This window comes from Peromyscus maniculatus, chromosome 3 (assembly GCF_049852395.1).
Source record: "Peromyscus maniculatus bairdii isolate BWxNUB_F1_BW_parent chromosome 3, HU_Pman_BW_mat_3.1, whole genome shotgun sequence".
NCBI lineage: Eukaryota > Metazoa > Chordata > Mammalia > Rodentia > Cricetidae > Peromyscus > Peromyscus maniculatus.
Window position 1 is genome coordinate 10,436,952 of NC_134854.1, and position 22,207 is coordinate 10,459,158.

At 43.1% G+C, this 22,207-nt stretch overlaps 2 protein-coding genes across 2 annotated transcripts in view; one reads left to right on the plus strand and one right to left on the minus strand.

Annotated features, from left to right (window-relative positions):
- Tes (testin LIM domain protein) overlaps positions 1-15,340 on the minus strand; it is a 41,551-nt gene extending 26,211 nt beyond the window's left edge. Inside the window, exon 1 of the mRNA XM_006984277.4 lies at positions 15,200-15,340. Coding sequence (XP_006984339.1) covers positions 15,200-15,226 — 27 coding nt within the window. The 5' untranslated portion in view covers positions 15,227-15,340. The remainder of the gene's footprint in view (positions 1-15,199) is intronic.
- Positions 15,225-20,008, plus strand: LOC143272265 (uncharacterized). Its single transcript, XM_076566181.1, has 3 exons — positions 15,225-15,458; positions 15,795-15,898; positions 16,151-20,008. Exons 1-2 carry the CDS (start codon positions 15,225-15,227, stop codon positions 15,864-15,866), a joined length of 306 nt encoding a protein of 101 aa, XP_076422296.1. The 3' UTR covers positions 15,867-15,898; positions 16,151-20,008.
- Positions 20,009-22,207: the final 2,199 nt, after the last annotated feature.

Genomic DNA, 22,207 nt, shown 5'->3' on the forward strand with positions numbered 1-22,207 from the left:
TTTCTCTGGTCTAGTAGGTTTTCACCCCCACATCTGACTTCCCAGTCTTTGTTGGTAAATAGACAGATACTTAATTTAAATCTACATATTGCCACCTGACTGGAAGGTCCCCCCAAGCCATAGCCTGAGTGCCCTGGCAGGACACTGACTGCCAGGCCTTGTGGCCGCAGACAATCATTAAAGTATCAGTAGATTCATGTGCAGCTGCTAAGCTGACAGAAAAACACCAGTATCTTACCCTCCACAATCTTCCACCATTTTCACAAGAATGGCCCTGGAAGGGATTGCGGCAGTAACAGCAACAGCCCATGCTTACTGAATGCTCATACTGCCCGGCATGGGTCTGTCTCCCATGAATCAACTTGTTGGATCCTTGTAACAGTCTTAAAGAGTACATTCAGTAGTATTGATGCCCACATTTACATCCAAATGACAAAGTGCTTTGTGATGGAGGCATACTATAAATATGGGTACAGGGAGTGATTATTGGCACCATGCTCCATTTGTACTGATTTATTTTTTGCTTTGTATCAAATCTCTTTAGTCAAATGGTCACACTAAAACAGAATTTTGTTTCTCCCTTACAAATAATTTCCTTTTCAATATGTTAGTAATTCACTTTGTCAGGACCAGGAAAATCTTTCCCAAGTCAGAACAGATGATAACTTTTTTTTTGAATTCTCAAAATCCTATTCTCCTTCTCAAACATATACAAGCATATACAATTGTACATATACATACACACATAGTTATAAACATTTATAAAATACTATATAAAATATCAGGCTTGATTGGTAGGAAACTACAGTGACATATTTATGAGAAAATCTCCACAATTCTATAACACATGAAGGTTTTCTTTTAAGAACACAAATAAAAAGGGTCTGTATAAACTTTCTTACAGAAATCCACCTGGAAAAAGAAACAGACACAGGACCTCAGTCCTTTGAGGATGTTACTACGTGACTAAAATTAGGGAGTACTTATGGCCAATCATTCTTATATGTAGAGTGTTAATTGAGCATTCAAAAGCCAATTTAGCCATAGAATAGTATTATGAACAATGTAATTTAGGTTTCATATATTTCAGGTGAACAAGTAATAGAAAAATTGTAATCTATCTCCTTAGTTTAAGCAGGTTCCTTAGGAACACGTTGAGTGACTACTGTCCCTCTGTGAGCAAGCTTCACCAGGAAAAGGCCTCCCCTCAATCTGTTACTTCGAGAAAACCCAATGCAAGCTGTAAAGATGTCACAGTTAACAGGCTATGATTGCTGCTGAAATCACTGCTTAATTAAGATTGGTTTCACTGAAGGACTCTGCAGTGCCATGAGCTTAATGCAACATGTCCCCAAAACCTCCTCTTTCTTTGCTATAAAAGGGAGTTTCAGAACCTGAGTCCCAAAGGTATCTGTGGGAGTTCCTGTAAAGAATGTAGATTGCAGCAAACGTTTCTAATTTGGCCTTGTGTCAGTCACTGCCTTCACAGCTGGGTCCAAAGAGGGGTCACTCCGACAGAAGTACACTAAGACGCTCTGAAGACACTGTACCCCAGAATCTGAAGTGCCACCATTCTCGGCGTGTGCAAGGTCTGGAGCATAATTGCTCCAGGAGCACTCCACCAAAACACATTAGTAGAGCAGGGGAAGGTGACCACACAGTCTATGGACTTACTGACCCTTGCTCCCCGTATGTAGGAACAAGGGAAGTACAGGCATGTTTTCACAGTAATGAAAGGCTTGCGGTAATGGCTGAGAAAGCTGTAGGGGGCGCTGCCCAAGGAAGCTGGGAAATCTGAAGTCAGAGTAAGGCTCAGAGGAGAAAGAACAAGGAATAGGGGGAGGGACTGACATGCAGAAGAAGAACACGCTCTCACAGAAGTCAAGGAACTCAGACCGCAGGAGAGGAGAGGACTGACTGAAGAAGGCTTCCTATTGGCAGTCCTCCTGGCTGCTAATTTACTTAGTGCTCAGACTTTCCACAGCATCCCTTACTCTGGAAAACAAATCAAAACTGAATACAGTGTGCCACAACTAATGTAGACCTGTTATCTAACTTTTGATGGGTTAGAGAACTGTTTGAGGTTTGGGACATGGCTCAGTGGTAGTGTGGAAGTCAAGCTCTGAGTTTCTTCCTATGCAAGAGCAAAGGGAATGAGCGAGAAGGCTTTGGCTCACCATGTGCTCAGTATTTAAATACTATTGCAGGAGGACATCTCCACTAAAGAAAACACACAGGCAGCATTCACGTTGCTTAATGAATCAAGAAAATTAGGACATTTTTTTTAAAGCATTCATATACTTTCTATTTATAACTACAATCAAATTTCAATTGCATGCTACTTCAATTTCTCTTTGTCTTGGTAGAACAAGCAAAGAAACTAAGGTTAAGTAATTAGTGGGCCCATTCCCAAGTCACCAATGTTACAGAAGCTATGGTCCACTCACTTTAACTCTTTCCTGTGCTCAGAAACTACAGACTGAAAGGTACTTCAGAATGAGGGAAGCCACGAAGACTCTTGTCACTACAGGACAGTGACAAGACTCTATCTCAGCAATAAACAGGTGCCATGATGTGGTGTCTAAAAACCTAAAAGTCCACCAACCCCATAAAGATAGTTGTTTATTCTGTCCTTTCTGACCATGATAATCTGTCCATGCTTCAACATCTGTACGAGCTGGGGTCAGCTAGCTGCACCAGCAGCCAGCCATGCTTCTGTTCAGTTCCGGACAAGTGGCTCAGGTAGCATCTGTTGAGATTGCTCGTCTGTTTCTAGTGGTCTCTCATTTTCCTCCAGGCTGGCCTGGGATACTTCCCAGGTAGGAGCAGGGCTCCAAGGAAGCAGGGAGAGTCAGGCAAGGTCTCTTGAAGTCCAAGCCCGGAACTGACACTAGCACATGCAATATACCCTATTGGGCCAACGAAGTCACATGACAGCACAGACTGAAGGGGGGATGGGCAGACTGAATTTAAGGGAAGGAATTGCAAAGAGCTATGGAATTCTTACAAGTAACCGAAGAAACTGAAGATTCTAATTAAAAAGACATGCCATTTCCCTATCCTGACACTTGACACTGTGGAATCAATGGCTCATTTTGAGAACTTAACTTAGCTTTGAAAAGAAAAACAATTCACTTCAGACATGTGACATATCTCAGGTTACTAGCTTTAACAGAATCTTTCTTTGCATTCAGGAAAGCACCAACTCATAGTAAATTGCTGTGAGCATGTCATCACAAAATTCTTGATGATCCCATTGGGTGTTTATTAAACGGTGTGATGATTTCTGTGTGGTTTTCTTCCCTCTAGATTGGAATTTTTGATGATGGTGATGATGATAGAATTGTTTGTTTTCTATGTGTAGGCTCCAGACATAGTGCTTCAAATGTTAGTTTCACTTATGCTGGCATTCTCAGTAACTGAGAGACCTGAGGATGAGGCTATAGTAAGGTGTAGAGGGTTAAGTAACGTGGTCAGCGACATAACAGTTGGAGGGAATTAGCACCAAGAACTGATGCCAGGATACACTACGAGCACTGATACAACTCTGGCTCTCTAGACCTTTACTTATTAGCGCTAAGAGCCATCTAAGCATCCTTATCAAAGAATTCTGGAGGACTACTAGCAGTTCACAGAGTAATCAAAAGCAAAGAAGTTAAACAAACAAACAAACAAACCTGTCCAGATTAAGAGGCAAGTATCAAAGCTGGGATTCAAATGTCCACATGGGAACAGCAAGCTCTGAGGAGCTTCCTTCAAAGCCCCTATGTTAGGGAAGAGCATGGTGGTGGGCAATGTTCTGACTGAATTCATCTGGTCCACAAAGTCACAAGAAAGCATTCTACTGCCTTGTCTGTGATGTCTTGAAGAATGTGGAGGTGGGGTAAATGTGTCTAGCTTCCTTGCCCCCACCCCTTACCTTGGGCCTCTTTCTCTTTGGACACCTTTGCATCCTATCCGCACTGACATATTCAAACCCTTACACCACAGCTTGAACATTTCTGTAGCATACTTTGAATTTGTTGTCGTATTTAAAAGGTCAGGCTTTGTAACCTCTCTTAAAAACCTCAGGCAATTTGGCATTTTCCACAGAAATAGGTTCTGCATTTCCTCAGGCAATGTGGAGGTAACATAGCCTGGCTGAGAGGAATTTGGAGGGATCTATGTCTCAAAGCCAGCAGAAAAGTAGGAGGATTAAACACAGGCCCTCTGAAGATCAAGTAAGACACACTGCAACATTCCTCATTTTTTCACATCCTTTTAGCAGGCCCAAAGACTACCTGCTCTCTACTGTTTCAACCCTTTGCTACAAGTACTCAATTTAAGTGAAACAGATCAGAAGGTGCCAACCCTCTTTAAGAATATTTAGCCAGAAGTTAAGGATTGTTACATAAAGTTCACTGAAAAAGAAGATTAATTTTGTGTAAGATCTTTGTTATACATAGTCCGTCATGTTCTTCCTCATTATGAGTAAGGCTGCTGGGCAGCTCTGTTCCTTGATGGCTACTTGGCTGACAGCTGTCAGATACTTTCCATGCTTCTTGTCTCAGTGGTGGTGGGTACGGAACTGAGTGAGTAACCCAGATGGGATAGAGGTGAAGGCCAGCTAGGGAGGTGTGGCCATGCTTTCCATTGTTCCCGAGCCTGCCTGGACTGTAGATGAGCTTGCTGATGTTCCAGGAGCTCCACAGGAGAGGGCAGCCCCAGCTCCATCATGCTCAGGGGAGAGCGGAACTATTCAACTCCCATTCAAACCCATGGGAATTTCCTTGAATGACTGTCATGACAGGTGTGGCTGTTTTGAAAGCTAGACATGGCATGGTAGAGGACATCTGTGACTCCAGGATGTGGAAAGTAGAGGCAAGAGGTTGTTTGCATTCCTGTTATTGCAGTCCTCTTCAAAATGTGGCAGTTGGCAAACCATGACTCATCAGTCCATCTGAGACATAGATGGAAGCGAGCGTGAGGTCATCATTGGTAACACAGGAAGCTCAAGGCCAGCTCGGTCTACATAAGACTCGGTCTCAAAAAATATGCATAGTGGTTCATAACTAGAACTTGGAAGGCTAAAGCAGGTTGACTACCACAAGTTCAAGGCTAGTTTGGGCTATGTAAGTCATTTTTAGGCTAGTTTGGACTAGAGTAGGACCCTATCTCATAAAAACTAGACATATATACAAACACACATCCTCATGGCCTCTCACCAAGACTGCAATGATAACACAGGGAAATCAAACCTATCAAGGCACACATACATGTTGTTCTAAATACATGGAGCATTGCAACTCTCATGGCTGCCTGTTGCTTCACCTTTGTTTCAGGACACTTTGATTATGTCATGAAAGCTTCTGGTGAGCCTGCTCTGACTCCTGCGGTATCCTCTGCCTGGGAAGAGAACCTAGCCCATCCATGACAGTGTGTGGGCAGGATTTGCTCACTGTTTCCTTCTCCTGCAGCAGGCCAGGAGCAATCCAGGAGAACTCTGTACATTACCCACTGATGCAGCAGCCCTGGCTCCAATAAAGCCACATTAAGAGTGTTTGGTGGCCACCCACCCGTGGTCTTTACTACAGGTAGAATGCACTACATTAGCAACTCAACAAGCTTGTGGGCCCAGGCATCCCCAGCAACAATTTGAGAGCAGCTCTAGGGTTACAAGGAGAGAGAAAAAAATGCAAAGAACCCAGCCTAAGAAGAGCCACAGAGAGCTGTGGCTGTGAAGGTGAGGGAATTGTAAAGAGCCCAAACTGTAGAAAAGCTATAGCCACTAGGAAAGTTCTAGAAAGCCCCTGCAAGTTACTACGTTGGCTGCTGAGGAGCTATTAGGCTCCTTCCTAGCTGTTTGCTCAATGTCATTGCTGGACCCCTGGCAGAGCTCATACTCAAGTGTAAGGTTGAGGAGCCTAACATCCCAGGGTCAGAGATGCTGACCCTAAGTCCCACTTTGCACATTCATCTTTGCAGAGCAAACAAACCCTTAGTTGACTGGAGGTATCACGAAGACAAAAGCTTGTGGTAGACTGATGCCAACTCACAGCAGTGAGCCGAGTCCAGCCAACACCAGCTAGCCCACGATGTGGAATGTCCTCCTTTTACAAGCAGACTGAAAGAACTTATCCAAGATGAATCAGTGTTAAAGCAAAGGGGCAGACATCCACAGCAGTGGGCGAGGCTGCTTCAGCAGCTCAGCTTCCCATTTCCTCAATTAAAACGGGACCTTGGGAAAACTACCAACTGCTGAGGCTGCCATGCTCTTGGCTCAGCTTCAGCAGGGTCCAAGAGGAGCTGTGAGCGGTGTGAACTCCAAGCAAGGATGTGCCCATTGACTTTTTACCACCCAGCACCTTCGTTTCATGCCACGTAGCCTGCCTGTGAGATGCCTTGTTTGCCTAATGAAATTTTATTTCTTGACAGGAATTGGTTCCTCCATAGACTCTCCCAGTCTACCCAATTAAAGTGCATTACTTTTGCCCAGGACTCAATAACGGTTGCTTGCATTCCTATTATTGCAGGGCTCTTCAAAAATGTGGCAGTTGGCAAACCATGACTCACCAGTCCAGACCGAGACATATAAAGAAGTAAGTGTGAGCAACAGGAGCCAATGTAAGCCTTTGACAACTTAAAAAAAACAAAACAAAACTCAGTTTTTGTTTTGTTTTGTTTTAATTATAGTAACTCATTTTTGCTGTTTTCAGAAAAATAGCCGATGGTAGATTTTTAAAGTTGTTCCTTACCAGATGAAAAGAAACAATATCATTAAATTTACATGTCTGTCTTGCCTCCTTCCTTCTCATTCCAACCCCCCTTCCCCCCCCTTTTTTTTTCTTACCAGTGCTGACACCATAGTATTCTAGACGACATAAGCTCAAAGCGATATGGGTAGAAATCCAGTTAGGAGTCTGTCATCCTAAATGTAAACCACTTTAAATATTCTTTATGTAAAACAAAGCATAACTTTCTGCTGAGTTCCAGTTACTTTTATTGCAGGCCAGAACCTCATAAAAGGAAAAAACCAGACATCCTCCCATTGTGACTCATTGTACCAGGCTGTCGCGATGATGTGCCCATATAAAACCAAAAGTCTACCTTAACATCTGCATCACTATTTTGCAATGAAACTGTATCACGGTTGCATCAGACACAGCAAAAAAAAAAAAATCCTGTGGCTTTGTCTTATTAGTGACCTCCTCACCAAAGCATTCTAGGCTTCCAGCCCAGTTTTCTGTGTTCAGCTCGCCACTGTTCAGATAAGAAAAAGCAATAAACTCCCGGAAACTCCTTTTTATAGTTTTCTCTAGGTAGTCAGAATGTTACTATGGTAAACACAAGCTCAATCACTCCAGGTTTGAGGATGAGTCAGAGGGCTTCAGGGACAAAGAATTCCTCCAGTAGTAGCCTTACCTCACTGAGCGGTCAGATCTCTGCAGCCCCCAAGGGCTGGCTTCCTGCCAAATGCTCTCTAACCTTAAGCCTCACCCCAGCCCAGCCCAACCCCATCCTCAGCAGACTGGGGAGGATCAGAGAAACTGGAGATGGTAAACTATCCCTTTTACTTGGGGGACCAAATAAATGCAGCGAGAGCTAGAACATTGTGATCTCATATAACCCTTTTATCTTGCTAGGCAATTATTTAAACAGGAAGTTAGGTGGGTGCGAAACTCAGAAAATAAAAAGATGCACCTCCTTTCGATCAGGCTCTAGTTGTTTTATAGGACAGTTGAAGGCTAAAGCTGGGTCGTTGGAAAAACTTAATCTTTATGTTTCAGCCTCTAACACAGGGCCTGAGTGCATAGTTATTCTAAGACCAGTGACACCGTTTTCTTTAAAATCTTGCAAATGCTACTTTTCAACCTGTTTTAAATTTGATTATTCTTGTTTCTCCATTTTTGTGTTTTTTGAGGTTTCCTTAATCACAACCAATATAATTTCCCTGAACATTTCACTATCTTATATGAGTTTCCTATATGCCTTGAACATTAATGATCTAATAAAATCATTAAAAAAAAAATCAAAGTATTGCCGCGCCGTGGTGGTGCACTCCTTTAGTCCCAGTTCATGGAGGGGGGTAGAATCTCTGAGTTTGAGGCTAGCCCGATCTACAGAGTGAGTTCCAGGATAGCCAGGGCTACACAGAGAAACCCTGTCTTAAAGCAAAGCAAAACAAAACAAAACAAAAAGTAAAAAATCCATAGTATTAGTTACCATGGCAGTAGTTGCTAAACAAAACTTTCTGAGCACAGCAAGCAGGAATCCAAGGCTGACTCCTGCAGGGCGTTTGTGATCATGAAGACTAAGTGTGGCCACTTGAGAGGTGCAAGGATGCAATGACCATCGCTTCATTTTATCATGGTTGGTTCCACACTTTAATGTTCAAAATCGCTTTTGCATTTTCTCCCCCGGTCGCCATTACTGAAGATAAAGGAAATGAGAATTCCAAAGTTGGAAAGATTAATGATGCCGAAGACTCACCACCCAAACTTCCCACCTGCCTGCCTCTGCCTCCCAAATGCTGGGATTAAAGGCGTGCACCATCACCGCCTGGCCAGATAACATTTAAAAACCAGCTTTAAGAGGCAAATCTTGTTTGAGAGACATGACAATTAAAAACAGTGAGTGATCCTTTGCTTTTCATTTTTCCATACACTAAGGAGAATAACACTTCACATGTGAGCTCATTTGTCCCACACAACTAGCTTCCCTGTGGAATTCACAGATGTATAAAACAGTTATACACTATACCACTTCCTGTGTACATGTGTATATGTATTTACATGCACATTTGTGGTTTGTGTGATTTATTAGGGCCATGGGACACTATACTTGGTAGACAGTTACCATAACTTTTCATAGCCAGAGTCATGGGATTCAGAACTTTTGGAATAATCTCTTTCACTTACTGAGTTTTTTCAAACATGGAAACTGAGACCCAAGGTGGCCAACGTAACAAAAATAGTAGAACTACTACAGCCTCGTATGACGTGAAAGGATGCTGATAAAAATAAGGGAGAAAGTATGGATACATGCATAGGTGATCTTTCCAGACACAGACATGTCCTGAACATTACTGACCTTTCCGAATTTCTAAGCACACTGTGTGGTTCGCTTTGTATAAAGAACTTGTACTCCAATTATCGGGTAGCCAATTACTATTCTATTCTCAGAGAAAGAACACCAAGAGTAGCACTAAAGAGCCCTACTAAGTAATCCTTGCCACACAGTGATGGCCCTTAATATTAATTCCATTCTGATAATTTCCATAACAAGTTCAAGAGACAGCTCACCATTTTGATGTTTCTCACTGCTTTTTAACACGAGTTTTTGTACGCAGGAGGGAAATGAACATTAATAGCTTCCTCAGCATGAGGAGTGGCCTGGTGTGCTCATTTGTTTGGGCTTCTGCTCTGCTGTTAGCTGTTTGGTCCACTATGCCTGTGAAACTCGGGGCATTTGCCATTGGAAAAGGCATTTCCAACCCACAGAGTGTGGAGACATCTACCACATGTGAAGTTCAGAAGGCAGAGCACTTCCAGAGCTCACCAGGACCCCTGCAGATCCAGATGCTATGGCTGACAACCTAAAGCAGAGACCCCAACACAGGCTCGATACTGCTCGGGATCACATTACTCTTAGCTCCCAAAACAAACTAAGAAGTTGGAAGAATTCTAAAAGATATGGTAAGGAATGCTATTGGAGGTTCTTTGCCCGTAAAAGTCTCCCAGAAATTCCTTTTCATGAGCCTCTTACTTGCTTGGACTTCTATCTGGCAACTAGCACTAATGGGTATGCAGCAAACATGAACTTAAGCACACAACCTGAAAACCAGCGGGATAGATGGTAATTTTATTGGTATAGAAATCTCTTCTTCCAATATAATTGTTTTCCCCCACGAGAGACAGAGTTTCTTTGTGTAACCCTTACTGTCCTCGAACTGGCTCTGTAGACCAGGCTGGCCTCGAACTCACACAGATCTTCCTGCCTCTACCTCCCGAGTGTCAGGATTAAAGACATGTGCCACTGCTGTCAAGCCAAATATAATTTCTTTAAATAAGCAAGTAAAATTGTTCCAATGTATCATACTTTATTTGTATGATATAATTACTTCAACACAGTGAATAAATTGGGTGACAGAAGACTCACAAGGTAGGTGGTATAATAAAAGGAACACGAATTCTCAAGATTATGGTTCAAGTTCATAGTAAGGTTCTTCAGTTGCAGATTAAGTAATCTGAGCTGAGGTTTCTTAGTCCTCAAAATGGGACTATGGCCCTCATAAGACTTTTGAACAACCACCAAAGTAGTCAAGTATTATAAAATGTAAATTTATCTCTCAAGCTTAAAATACAGGTGAAAAGGCAAAGCTCCAAATGTATTTGCAATCTACAGTGACTATCTTAAGAGTTACAGAAACAATCTTTGGGAATTTAGAGTCAATGCTTTTCTTTGTAAGTAGGAACACGGCAGGGGCGGGGGTGTGTTTCTAGAAGAGGGTGGGTTAGTTACAATAAGACAGACCTTCGCCGGGCGGTGGTGGCGCACGCCTTTAATCCCAGCACTCGGGAGGCAGAGGCAGGCGGATCTCTGTGAGTTCGAGGCCAGCCTGGGCTACCAAGTGAGTTCCAGGAAAGGTGCAAAGCTACACAGAGAAACCCTGTCTCAAAAGACCCCCCCCCAAAAAAAAAAAGACAGACCTTGAAGGATGCATAAGACTTAGTATTGGACTTGGAATATGACCACTGTACAAGCAATGTTAACCAGTACGGAGTACATAGTTGTAACTATTAGTGTTCACTGTCTGCTTGACAGGATCTAAAACCACTTGGGAGATGGACCTCTTAGCATGCCAGTAGGTGATCATCTTTGTTTGGTTAATCAAGGTAGGAAGGAAGCACCATTTCCCTATGCTTGTATCTGTACTGTATAAATGGAAAGGGGAGCTGAACAGCAGTGTGTATTCATGGCTCTGTTTCCTGATTGTGGATTTACTATAACAAACTCCATCAAGCTCCAAATATCTTGACTTCCCCGCCATGATGAATTGTACTCTTGTGCTATGAACTAGAATAAATCCTTTCTGCTATATTATTTTTGTTGGAGCATTTTACCACAGCAAGAGGAAAAGAAACAAGAGCTTAGCGGGAGCACTTTCCTTTCTTCTGTGGGTTGAGTCAGAGCATCTCCCTTTAAAGACAAGCTCTCTCTTCATGCCAATTTGTGTCAATGACACTTGAAGAAAATGTCTTTCCAGTGCTTTGTGAACAAAAACTCCTGGAAAGAAGCTGTGTCTGCAGGAAGTGATGGTCTGACGAGAATGCTGGTATTGTGGAGAGATTGGGATGGTGAAGGCCCAGAAGCTAATTACCTGTCTCGGGCTCGTTCTAGCCTTCTGGAACAGCCAGTCCCAGCCCATCTGAGTCTGCACTAACATCTGATAGACAGGAACCTTTGGGAATCTATTAACTTAGCAGATGAGTGGCTTCTACCAAAAGCTAGGAATGTCATCGGACAGCATCTTGCATGTTGGGCCTACAGATACCTCCCAACATCATGAAATCAGACAGCATCTTGCATGTTGGGCCTACAGAAACCCGCCCCCCCCCCCCCATCGTGATATGATTGCATCTCTGATGTATCTTAAACTTGCCTCAATTCATGGCTTTCTTTGCACTGTAAAGTTATAAAATGTCATGAAACTGCTCCCACGGTGGAACATGACATATAGGATAACTTACATCTGTGTTCCTGGGCCATGGTCACTCAAAATGGCTCCAGAATAAACTCACTCTCCCCCCCCCCCACCCTTTTCTTTCTGGGTGAGGGGAAGTTATTCTGTCAACAGTTTCCTACACCAAGAAAGGCTTCATGCAGAGAAGTTAATTAGATTTGAATACCCAGATTCCCACATACTTGCTTTTTTTACTTAACTAAGGGACTACCTATGAGAAAATGCTCATTCTCATTTCCAATGCAATAATCTTTGTGGTGCTGAATCTTTTCCAACTCCAGTCACTTGGACTTACTATCTACTTTTGGATAATAATTAAAGCTTTTTAAACACATCTGAATGCAGAGAAAGACTTTCTTGTTGTTGTTGTTAATGGCCTTCCACATTTAAGATGCATCTCATTCTTTTTAAAGTAAAGTTAAAAACCAAAGAATTTCAAGAAAAGTATGTAAGATCTTAGGATAGAGTTTCCAAATGAGATTCACAAAACACAGTAAAATATAGCTTGGCAGCAATTCTAGGCAGTACAATGGAAGTCACTGCAGTCTCTGTCTTCAGTATATTTTGAAGAATAAAAGTTGATTTTCTCAGACAGAGGAGCGCCAAGGGAAAACATCTGGTGATGGGCCATGATTGACCATGAAAACGAGGCTGTTTCTACCTCTCAGAACCAGTGTTTACTTCTGCAATCAGATGCAGATTTTTACTCACACAAAGTAAAACTGATGCAAGACACAGGGGCAGGGTCCAGCTGAGTGCTTCAGAGGACAGGGCGTGAACATAAAAGTCAAATTCTCATCTAAAATATTGTTAAGACAAAACTCTGTGTAGACAGACCAGCTTCCACATCCTAGCAACAGCTCACTTGCTTCAAACAAAACAAAATACAGCAAAACAGCAATTATGAAACCCAGAGTGCCCGTGATAGTGGTGTGTAACTGTTAATCAACCCAAGGGCAAGTTCTTGAAGGAATTTCTCCCTTTATAAACCAGAGACTCTTAGAATAGTACAACCCACCTAGGTCACTGAAAGGTAAAGACTGCCCTCCTTAATCCTTTGTACAGGAAAATGGTAATGGGAAATAAATAACATTTTTCCAACTGCCTGGGGAAAATTCTTTTTGTAGTCAACAATGAAATGGAAGGGCTTTGGTAGGGAAAAATACCACATTTAAGCTACAAGTCAAGTTGATTTTTACTTAAATGCCTCTATATTTCCATTTCCAAACTGCCTTTGCTTTGGAAGTACATTCAAACAATGGCTTTTCTTGTGTAACTGAAGAAGATCTGACAGTTATCTAGACAATGAGGGGACAAGCCTTCAGGATGAGTCAGAGAATCTTGCAATATTTCTTTAAGTGTGTTAGGAAGCTATTTCTATATAAACCAATTCTTAAACATCTGTTTCTTTTGAGATAATGGCTTCAAGGGTAAAATGGACTCCCAGAATCTTCAAAGTGTTTTGCACTGGGGAACCTTTCAGCCAATCCACTACAAGGGACAGCTTAGGAAAGTAAATCACATGGTTGGCAGTCAAAGGGGACACTGTTGGGGTGTGTGACTCATCTACTGACAGAGGACCCTCTGAGCATCACCGGGAGTGACAGCATTGTAAAATAGGATTTATTGATGTTACTTCATTTTCTTTAAATGTCTGAAATCTTTGTTCTTGAGATGGGATGGAAAGGAGTAAGCTTACAGAGACGGTTAAGGAACTTGGTTGAAAAGATGTCCTTTTAAAGTAAAAGGAGAATGGAGGAGGATAGTTTTGCCACATTTCAAAAGAATTATTTATTATAACCCAGACTTTAGGAAAGTGCTTATAAATATCTGCATTTGTTAAATCCCTTGCTAGCAGAAAGAATTATTGTCTCAAAGAGTTGTTTTTTTTTTTTTTTTTTTTTTTTAGAATAGCTTAAAAAATAGTCTTTCGGTCCACCAGTAAAACTGAGCAGAATGAGCAGAAGCACAGTTCCCCAATGGTCTTTGTCTCCACATGTCCAGCACACCCCCTCATTATTAACCTTGTGCTTCAGAAATGGCCACTTATGAGACACACTGGCACAATACCATTGCCAAAGTTCAAATTCCACAGTAGGGGTCACTTCTGGTATCTTATATCCTGTGGGGTTTGACAAGTATACACCAGGGCAGCATTACACACAGCAGGGTCATTATCCTAGCAATCCTCTGATTTGCCTATGCATCCCTCTCTACCTTCAAAGAATTCCCACTTTTGAGTATTTGAAAAGAATAATTTTCAAATCAGTATTTCTAAACAAAAACAAATGCCTGAAGTAGTTCTTACATTAAAACTCAATGAGTTCAGCGTTCATCATCTGAAGACTACACAGCCCATCAAATGTTTGCTAAGTGGGAAGCATGGTTAACCAGAAAACATGTTAAGAGAATGAATATCAAACAGGAAGAGACAAGAACGTATTTTATATTTCCTGTTCTTGGCTTCCCTTCTGGGAGCTGATTTTAATCAGAAGGGACTGAGGAGTGCTTCCTAGGTTCAAAGGTTCAAATTTTTATTGGTCAACCGCTTCCTACTCTCATACTTCATATTTGCATACAATTTTAGAAATTCAATTCTGGACACAAAATAGAAATTCCCTTTTAGAAGATGAACCAGCAAATGTGAGGGAGCAAGAGAAGAAAGTTTTCTCAACTTTTCTTTCTTACTCTGCACAACTTCCTTCCCTATTTGATAAATGACCACTAGCTGAAATTTACTTCAAAGTAAACAGCAGCAATTCCCAGGAACAAGACCTTTAAGGTCGAATGTTACAATAGAATGTGACGTCAGCGTTCTTTTGAGTCATAGTCTGGTCCCCACCCCTTTCTCCCAGGCGACCTGAGAGACTCCCCAGAATCTCAGAGCTCCTCAGGTAGGGCTATTAGCCCGGACACCAGCAACAGCGATGAGGGTGTTCCCTAGCACCTGCAACAGCCGCTGCTGGCCCCTGGCTGCAAACATTTTGAGAACCATCTCCGCAAGGAGACAGTATTTTGGCACTCAGGCCATCCGTGAAACACACACACTCCCCTCAAAGTCATCACTTCAGAAGTTATCAGCAGGCGCGGGTGTGAAGGAAGTGTCACTAGTCAGCAGCCACTTTAGAGAGCCTGGAGCAGCCAGGCTGGGTGGGTGGAGATCGGGGCTGTCAAAGCCACATCGCTGAACCACAGGGCTCCCCAGAGCGCAGCTTCCCCAGACAGGAAGCGGTGTCAGTCACCGTCTCGCCCAGACCTCACCCTGGGCTTTGGAGAAGGCGTGGCTGAAAGGTTTTCCGGAAAGTTTCAGGCGCGGTGGCAACGGGTCGCAGGGTCCCTCCCCACCGCGACAATCACTCAAGGGTTCGGGGTCCGCGGAGTCCTCCGGTCCCCGCACCTACCGGGACGTGGGCCGCGAACACAGGGCAGCTCCCGCGCCCAGGTGAGGCGACCGCGCCCGCCGCCCGCGCCACTCACCTTCTTCATTTTGGTTTCCAGGTCCATGCTGGGCGTCGGAGGGGCTCGGTCCCGCGTCCGCGATCTCCGCTGCGGGGACACGGGCGCCGACGCCGCAGCCGCTCACCCCGCGCCCTCGAACTTCCGCAGCCCGGTTCGGCAGCGGCTGGGACCTGGAACAAAGAGGCCCCGGCAGCCAATGGCAGCGGGGCAGCGCCGGGAAGCCACCAATCAGCGCGCGCCGCACGCACCTTCGCGGCCAGAGCACGGCGCTAGCAAGGTGAGGGGCGGGGCCGCGAGGGGGCGGGGCCCTGTCGAGTGCCCCAGGGTACGTGGACTCAGTTTCTCCAAAGCCTTAGCTCCGGGGCTGGTGAGGCAGGTTTGCGTCCAGCTGAAGGCCAGGCCCAGACCTTTCCATTTCGGTGGGTTGTACTTGTGTGTCGCCGGGACTTTTGATTCAGGTCAAGAGGAGTGATCCTCCCAATACCAACTTCTTGGGTGGTTGTTAGGGCAAAGAGGAGCCATGGAACTCCTTAGGCATCCTAGGGATGAACTTCAAGTCCTGATTTCACTATGGAATTGTGGAGATGTCCGTTTCTCAAATGCTTTTCTCCAGAGTCCCGAACACTGCCAAAGAATCTTCTCTGACCTCCTTAATGCCAATGGAGACTGCTATATTGTTTTGTGAGCCAAGTGAGGCTCACACGAACTTCTGCAGAAGTAAGTGCTCTATTTGTTTGGGAAACAGAAAGTTGCTTTTTGTGCCAAGTGTAATAAGGCAAGGCTGCTCTTGTTTCTCGTGAAGTCGTGTTACAAATACCAGTCTCACAGAAGCCTGGGCCACCGGAACCCAGTCCATTTCATACCCTCATTCAAGAGCAATTGCAATGAAGATCCTCAGCTTGGAGAGTCGGGGCGGGGGGGGGGGGGAGTAAGAGGCATCTAGGGATTAATCCACTTCATATTTTGCAGAAAACTGAAGGCCCCCAAATACAGCTACCTGTCAAATGCCATAGCATGTTGGGGACAGAGCTCTTGCTTGAGTCAGAGCAACTTCTCCAGGATGTGGAACTGAGGAAAAGAAGCGTTTTGATTTCGGCAAAAAAAAGCATTTTCTTTTGGAAAAAAAAAAAAAAAATGGGTCGGTGTGTGAGCATGTGCACTTGTGAACGCAGGTTCACTTAGAGTCCAGAAGAATGGGTAGGATTTTCTGAGGTTGGAGTTACAGGCCGCTGTGAGCCTCCTGAGTTGAGCTTTGGCATTGAAATCAGGTCCTCTGCAAGAGCAAGAGGAGCCTTAACAACTCAACAGTCTCTCCAGTCCCAAGCAAATTTCTTCAGTTCCTACTCACAGTAGAAAGTGTTAATGGCTAGATGTCAGATAGTTCCCTAACCTGGCATCTACATCACACACACACACACACACACACACACACACACACACACACACACCTCTCTAAATGGACATTCGATATTAAATATAAAATCTCCATACAATGCAGGCACTTGGGTCCAGATGTCATTTCACTTTACGTCTGGAAATTTGGCAGCTATAACACTTCCAAATTCACTTTAGCTAACACTCTCTACGCTTTGTTTTACTTGACAACTTGTTAATAGTGCTTAGCAGAGCACTGAGGTAACAGAGTATGTTTTCCGTATCTGGAAATGGAATGGCCAAAATAGATTGCGATCACTTTTTTTTTTTTTTTTATTCAGTGGAAGTAAAGCATTCTAAGCCATTTTCCCAAACTACAGAACAGATGTGGGCCTGGAAAAGTCTGCCCCTTGTAAGTGCTAATGCACTCTGATGAGGTCTAGCAATAACAACGTCTCTGCTTTTCCAGAAAGCTTAACAGATAGAAGATGTCCAGTAGATCACTTTAAAAGAAGACATTAAGCAAATGCTGTGACATAAACTTGGGGCCCACTTTTTGTGAATGACACCAAGAAAAATGATATGGAAGTTTATTAATTATTATTATTATTATTTTTAACCATCCAATTTTGGCTTTCTCCTTCTCTTCCTTGCAGGCCCTTCTTGGTGTCACTATGCATGGTAGCATTAGCAAGGATGGCACTGGAGTTCAGTGCTTCTAACAGGACTTTCATTCCTGCCAACTCTAGATTATTGTAAATTATTGGTCGATCAATGTTAGGAGCATTGGACAGAAGTCTGTAATCAGTTCTTTGAGTGTTAAATAGCAGAGATGTCAAGGAGCTAGAACTGGCATGGTTTGATGATTGGGTACAGTTGGTGGCCGAGGACAGGCATTTCTAGCAGGATTATCTCTGTGGAAGATTCAGAGAAAAAGAATATATGGGACAGGGCAGACTTTACATACCTGTGCATTTCTCACTGAAGAGATGGACAGGTAAAAGGTATGGAAATTGGGATGTTGAAGTGGAGCACCAAAATATAAAGTTTAGAGTTAAGGCCTGTGCTGGAATGGTGACTAAGGTAAGTAACATCCTATCTGGGTTAATTAAAAGCCATAGGTGGAAACAACAACAGCTTGGGGATAGTAAAATAGATGATATAGAAGACAACCAATAAGCCAGGACCAGCACAGAAAGGAAAGGAAAAGCTAGACAAAGAATACCCAGAAGGTGAAGGAATCAAATCCAGACAACCAAGAGAGGAAATTCAGGGAGGATTAGCCAACAATGGGAAATTATAGAGAAGGATCCAGTGTGAGGTGCATGTAACAAACTTCATTGATAACTTCTGGGAAGTGCACTGTTGGTGAACTGTGGGGCAGATATTATTTAATTGTAGCTCCCTCTGTGCCTACTGAAGTACTGTGGTTAATGTTTGCCTTGGCTCCACCACAAAAATGCATGGAAAATCAGCCAAATGCATGACCTTCTCTGGCAGAGGAGAAATCAATCAAATAGAGAAGTCAATATACTGGGATTTGAAATTCTATCCTTGGAAAAATAAGCAAATATTCTAGATCTTACAAACACACACACTAAAAAGTTCTTTATGCAAGCCAAATGTAGTGTGTTTCCACTTAAACTTTGTGGTTATCTCATTCCAGTCTCTGATGAGGGAAGTGGATGAACGACCCTTGTGCCTTTATGCTGTTACGGGAGGGTTACACTGAGCAATGTAACCATGCCTGAGATGTTTCCTTTGTCCTTAAGTTGTGTATAGATTAGCAATGCATTTGACAGACAGAGAGGAAAGCTTGTAGGAATAAGAAAGCCGCGTAGGTTGAGGGGGCACAAACAAGGTCAAGGGAGAGGGTGTTTGCCAAAGCTTCCCAGAGGTGCATTCCCTGCCTGAAGATTAGTAAGTGGTTTTTAACAATGTTTTTATTAGTTCTTTGATATAAAGTATTGTGAACATACTCATGCCCCCTTCTGTAACAGCTCTTTCTTTGGACCACCAGCTCCTGAATAATAACACAGAGCCTTTTTATTAATTATGAAAGCTTGACCTTAGCTTAGGCTTATTCCCAACGAGCTCTCAGTGCTTAAATTAACACATTTATATTAATCTCTGTTCTGCCACGTGACCTGTTACCTCTCAAAAGTACCATACATCCAACTTCCCTTTGTGTTTGGCTGGCCAATCTCCCACCTCGGATTCTTTCCCCACCTTCCTAACTCTGCGTGGAAATCCCACCTACCCTTTCCTGCCTAACTCTTGGCCATTCAGCTCCTTATTAAACCAACAGAAGGTATCTTAGGAGGGCGAGGTAAAACAGTGACACCTCATTACACAGTACACACAAAGATTATCCCAACATCCTTCCCCAACCCCTCTCCCATTGCCCAGTACTGGCTTCACCCTCTCCATCTCCATTGGGTCCAGTTTCTTTGCCAGCTAGTCTCGGAAGTGGGGCCCTGGCATGTGGTAGACCTACCAGGGGTCAGATCATTGAAGAAAATGGACTTTTCCTCTCCCAGAAGCTGTCAAATACCAATAGTTCCTCAGCTAGTGGTGGAATGTCCCCCCTTACTGTCCTGTGCCGGGATTTTATTTAGCTGGAGCTTATGTTGTAATTAAACCCTTTTTGATTGCAAATACAGAAACCCAGGTAAGCTAGTTTGATAACTTAAAATCAAGATGGCATTGAATTATCAGGAGATAGGCTTCTTACAAAACTCAACGGCTACATGTATCTGGGAGTACGTGCAGGCACTGTATGACCTCAGGAATGAAAAGCACCTCTCTTCTCAGGGGACATATGGACTCTCATCTCGCTGCTTTTCCTACATCAGCTTTGGGTCTTTTTCTTCTAACACTGTCTTCTGCACATCCCAGCATCTAAACAGGCAGCCTTAGCTCTCAGATTGATATCTTCTCAGTTTAAGCAGAAGACCCAGAACGGGGTTCCAAACCAGGCAATAGAAAGACTCTTGTTATCCTGACTTGGGGGACTTTGGATGTCTGATCCAATCAGCTTGGGCTGATGCCAGGGTAGAGGCCTCCGCTGGACACACAAACTGAAGCCCCAAAGAAAGATCCCACAGAAAGGAAGGGTGGAGAATTTCCACCTCCAAAGACAAACCGATCGAAGGGGAGGTTGATTTAAGTCGTCCTTGCTGAATTCTACATGATCTAGGATGAGGGCCAAATCAGGCAGTGATGGCACCGGAGAGTTGGAAAGACTTGCCGATGATGCTTAGGAGGACAAGAAATCCGTGAGGACTCCTCACGTCTAAGGACTGTGCTGTGTTGCAGGTGTGGAGATCTAACACCTTCCTTCTGTGTGAAACAGAAGCGGACAAGGAAGCACGCTTGAGGAGGGCATTGTGTTACCCTTCTCAAGATAGGTACCAAATTTGCAAAGCCAGTGGAACCTAGTTCTAGGAACCCCCCCAAAAAAAGGTGTGGGGCTAATACAGATGATGCATACACAGGCCTACATGAACAAAAAATACATCCATATGGGGCTGGAGCAATGGAACAGTGACTGAGAGTACTTGCTGTTCTTCAGAGGACCCAACTTTGGTTCCAACACCTGCTCACAACTACTCCACCCACATGTACATATAATAATGTACATATTAAACACACTGTAAATATACAAAAGAATTCTTGGAAAGTTGTCTGAATTAAACGAGGTGAGATTTCAAAATAATGATGACTACATCTTTCTCCTCAATTGTTAGCATGGACTCTGTAAGCCTCCAGAGAGAAGTCAATCATTGCTTAACACTTGTCACAAGAATGCTTCTGTGAGCCTGATGTGGCTATTATGACTCATTAGCAGCTCGGATAACACTACAGGCTGTCATGTAGGAGAAATACTTCAATAGAAAACAGGCACCAATATATCTCAGAACAAACCATCATGTGGAATGCTTTTTTAACTGCCCAAACACTGGAGCTTGCCTCGCGAGTAATGAATGGACCACATCGTAGATTTAGCACAGCTAGGAAACTATATGGTACTCAGGAATTCGGGTAACAATCATAGGAACAAAGGGAACATGGAATTGTATATCCAATATTCTCACAAGCATGAAAAAAAATATCATGCACAGAGAAGGGTCATGAAAGAACCATAGAAAATGTCAGCAGTGATTTGTCTTTGGTGAGTCAACGGCCATTCTTTCTTCCTTTAAAAACATATTCCATGACATATATGATATATTCCTTAATGGAAAAACCTTATCTCAATAATATATGTTCTGAAGAATCTGAGGAAGAGAGGCCAGCAGCAGTGTAATTTTTAATCTATTTGAAAACATATATTAGCAAAACCAGTGCAAAAAATAGATCGACTACTTACCAAAAGTCCAGGGGCAATCTATAGTAAAAGCAAGTAAGAAATGATTTCATAAACAGCAACACTCAAGAGATGAGGCCAAAGCATCCGGAGTCATGGGACACAGATAAGCAGTTCTGTGGTAGGGGAGGGGAGGAAATAATAGAGCAGTGGCCGGTGGACAGGGTAACTGGAATGTTCTCTGGTCTGTTACTATGAAGAATTTCAGGCCATTTTTTTTCCAGGCAGCTGAAATTTCAAGGGGTTGAAGGCATCTTGCCCTTGTACTATCTCAAAAGTAATGGCTAGGACTCAGGACTGACTGACTGACTGACTGACTGACTGACTGACTGACTGACTGACTCTCTCTCCCTCCTTAATAAAAATCCGTAATAGGAAACTACTTCCTGAGTGGTCAACAGTGAGCACTAGACAAGAGACAATGAAGAAAATATTACCCGGTTGGTAGGCACTAACTGCATGTGGCTATTTAAATTCTATTTAAAGAGTGTTTATAAATTTACATTTTACCCTCTTAGTAACACTAGCCATATTTCATGTGCTCAGCTAGCAGGAACCCCCCCCCCCACACACACACACACAAACACAGCTGTATTTCTCAACACTTCATAAAAACTAAGACTAGGGTTCTGTGAAATCAGCAAAATTTTTCTAAACCTTGTCTGATTGCAAACAAAAAAATGAGTAATGTGTGAAAATGAGCTGCAGTAAATTCTGAAGGCAAAATCCAAAGAAGAACAGATCAGGAAAGTGTTCCTACAGATGAGGAATGCACAACAAAGCAATGAGCTGTTATTTTAATTCAAAATGGTTTTTACATTTACTTATGTATTAACCTGTGGGGATGGAGTGGGCATGAGTGCACAGGTAAGTGTAAGTGAGGCCCAAGGTCATAGGTTGGAGTCAGTGCTCTCCTTCTATCTCAGAGGTGCCTGGGATTGAGCTCTGGTCTTGGGACTTGGCAGTAAGTATCTTTTCCTGATAAGCCATTTTCCCAGCCAGTAATCCATTACTGTAAACAAGACCAAAGAAATGGAAAGCTTGATATATGTAAAGAATTATTGAATTGTAACTATAAAACCTCAGGCATTATGTGACAGAATATTATTTTAACTTGGCAAAGATTTGTTATATTTGTTTATGCTGCAGAATATTGCTTTACCTGTGTAAAGGTGTATTACATTTGTTTCTGCTGCCTTTGTTAATGATGTAAACACGTGTTACATTTGTTTATGCTGCATCTATTTAATTATGTAAAGATGTGTGAATGGTTCCTCTTGCCT